We start from the raw sequence: 1,810 nt of genomic DNA, 5'->3' as shown, positions 1-1,810 counted from the left end.
GAACATCAAACAAGTGCTGTTGGTCGACATTGTCATGACAATTATGGTGCTTGCTATCTCTTCGCAATCCAAAGTTTGTACTAGACAAATAAACATGCAGAAATACATGTGGTATGTGGAAGAGTTAAATATTGGAAGAGAGTAAAGGTCTTTACTAGTCAGATGACAACGCAAACTCACACCTTCCAAAATGTATTGTGTGTCAGAATGAACATCATTTCCTGCCTTCCACAAGCAGCTTCTCTGGCTCACTGACCTTCCTTTTCTTCTTGGGTCCTATTACCTCTTCCTGGCTAAATGCAAGGTTCAGGCAGTTTATCTGTAAGAACCATCAGAAACAGCGATCATTCTCATGGTACAGGCTCCTGCTAGATGAGTCAAGAAATACAACTTCCAAAACTACAATGTGTTTTCCTGAATCCTCTTGGGTTTGTTCAGTGTGATCCTGTTCTCCAGAAAAGCAATTAGGCAAGGAATCAAAATTGGAATACTGGATGGAATTGGGACTGTAAGATTTGTGAAAGCAACAGGTTCAGCTTCAGGGACAGAGAATGGTTTTGGTGGCAGAAGGAACAGCACCCATCTCCCCACTGCCGAAAGAAAACACAAGGAGCAAGGAGACCTTGGAGAAATATAATAGCTTATAGGGCATAGCCTTTTTCACCAACCTCAGATAATCATAGAAGTATGTAAAAGAAGGGGGGCACGTGTCAAATTTGTGGTCACTGGAAACAGCCTTTCAGGAGGAGACACAGAGTACCTCTATTTGTACATCAGGGAAATTCAACACAAGTTGGTTGATCTCAGACTTCAAAGACTACCTGTGAGTCTGCGAAAAATAACTAAGCAAAGCAAGCTTTTTTCCAAGAGGCTTAACTTTCCTCTAGAAAGACATAGACCTCCCTCAAAAATATTCAGGGGCCTACAAACCAAAAGGATAAAAAACACGGATAAATGTATGTTAGAATATAAATGGGTCAATGGTACAGGCAATTCAGACAGACCACAGAGAGACGGAGAGCCAGAACAACAGTTGAAGCATTGGCTGTGCCAAGTGACAAACTCACTCATTCTCGTTATCACAGAACATATTTGCATTTTTACAATAATAATCTGGAGCTGCAGAGAGTAACGTGTGTTGTTGCCCACCCAGAAGGGACAAAGCACACAGTCTGGCAATGTAACCACTCTCGCTCTCACTGGAACTGAGCTGAAGGGACACACCACAGCACACTGCTTCAACTTTGCCTCCAGAAGAAAGTTCATTTGGAAGAAAGTAAGGTGAATGAAGGAGGAAAAGAGTGCTAACTGAGCTCCTGCTCCAAAACAGGAGTACCTTACTCCAGTTTCACTGTAAAACATGAAGAATCCTGTAACTGAAGCAGGATAAACACAAGGAGTTAATAAAGAGCTATTCCAGAATGCATCCTGGAGACAAGCACAAGGTCTCCAGATTACAAGATGTGGTCATTATAGAATTCCCCACTCACGTCACCAAGGCTTTCTTTCTATCTGACCTTGGTATGAGGCTTTGGTAATCTCTACATAGCAATGGTCTTTCTAATGTGTGAAATAACTCTGATTGTGGATTAACAGCAAAATAGTTTGAAACAACCTCACTTCGCCTCTCTATCGTGTTTCAAATTGTTTTTCCTCCCCTCTTCCCTCCTCTTCATTATGAGCAACACAATATTGCTTAATGCAGAAAGTACAATTTCCTTTCCATAAAAACAGAGAAAACAAGAATCTGCCAAAGTGGGACGGGCAGGTTCTCCTTCATCCTGCACACTCAGGCTGACAAAACTTCCAA

The 1,810-nt window shown here is 41.8% G+C and overlaps 1 protein-coding gene across 1 annotated transcript in view; it reads right to left on the bottom strand.

Moving 5' to 3' along the window:
- Positions 1-214: 214 nt before the first annotated feature.
- HORMAD2 (HORMA domain containing 2) overlaps positions 215-1,810 on the bottom strand; it is a 22,526-nt gene continuing 20,930 nt past the window's right edge. The window contains exon 12 of the mRNA XM_009587767.1: positions 215-319. Within this exon, the coding sequence (XP_009586062.1) occupies positions 215-319 (105 nt within the window). The remainder of the gene's footprint in view (positions 320-1,810) is intronic.

Source organism: Fulmarus glacialis, unplaced genomic scaffold, assembly GCF_000690835.1.
Source record: "Fulmarus glacialis isolate BGI_N327 unplaced genomic scaffold, ASM69083v1 scaffold3841, whole genome shotgun sequence".
NCBI lineage: Eukaryota > Metazoa > Chordata > Aves > Procellariiformes > Procellariidae > Fulmarus > Fulmarus glacialis.
The sequence above is the reverse complement of the archived record's forward strand: the minus strand, read 5'-3'. Positions and strand labels throughout refer to the sequence as shown.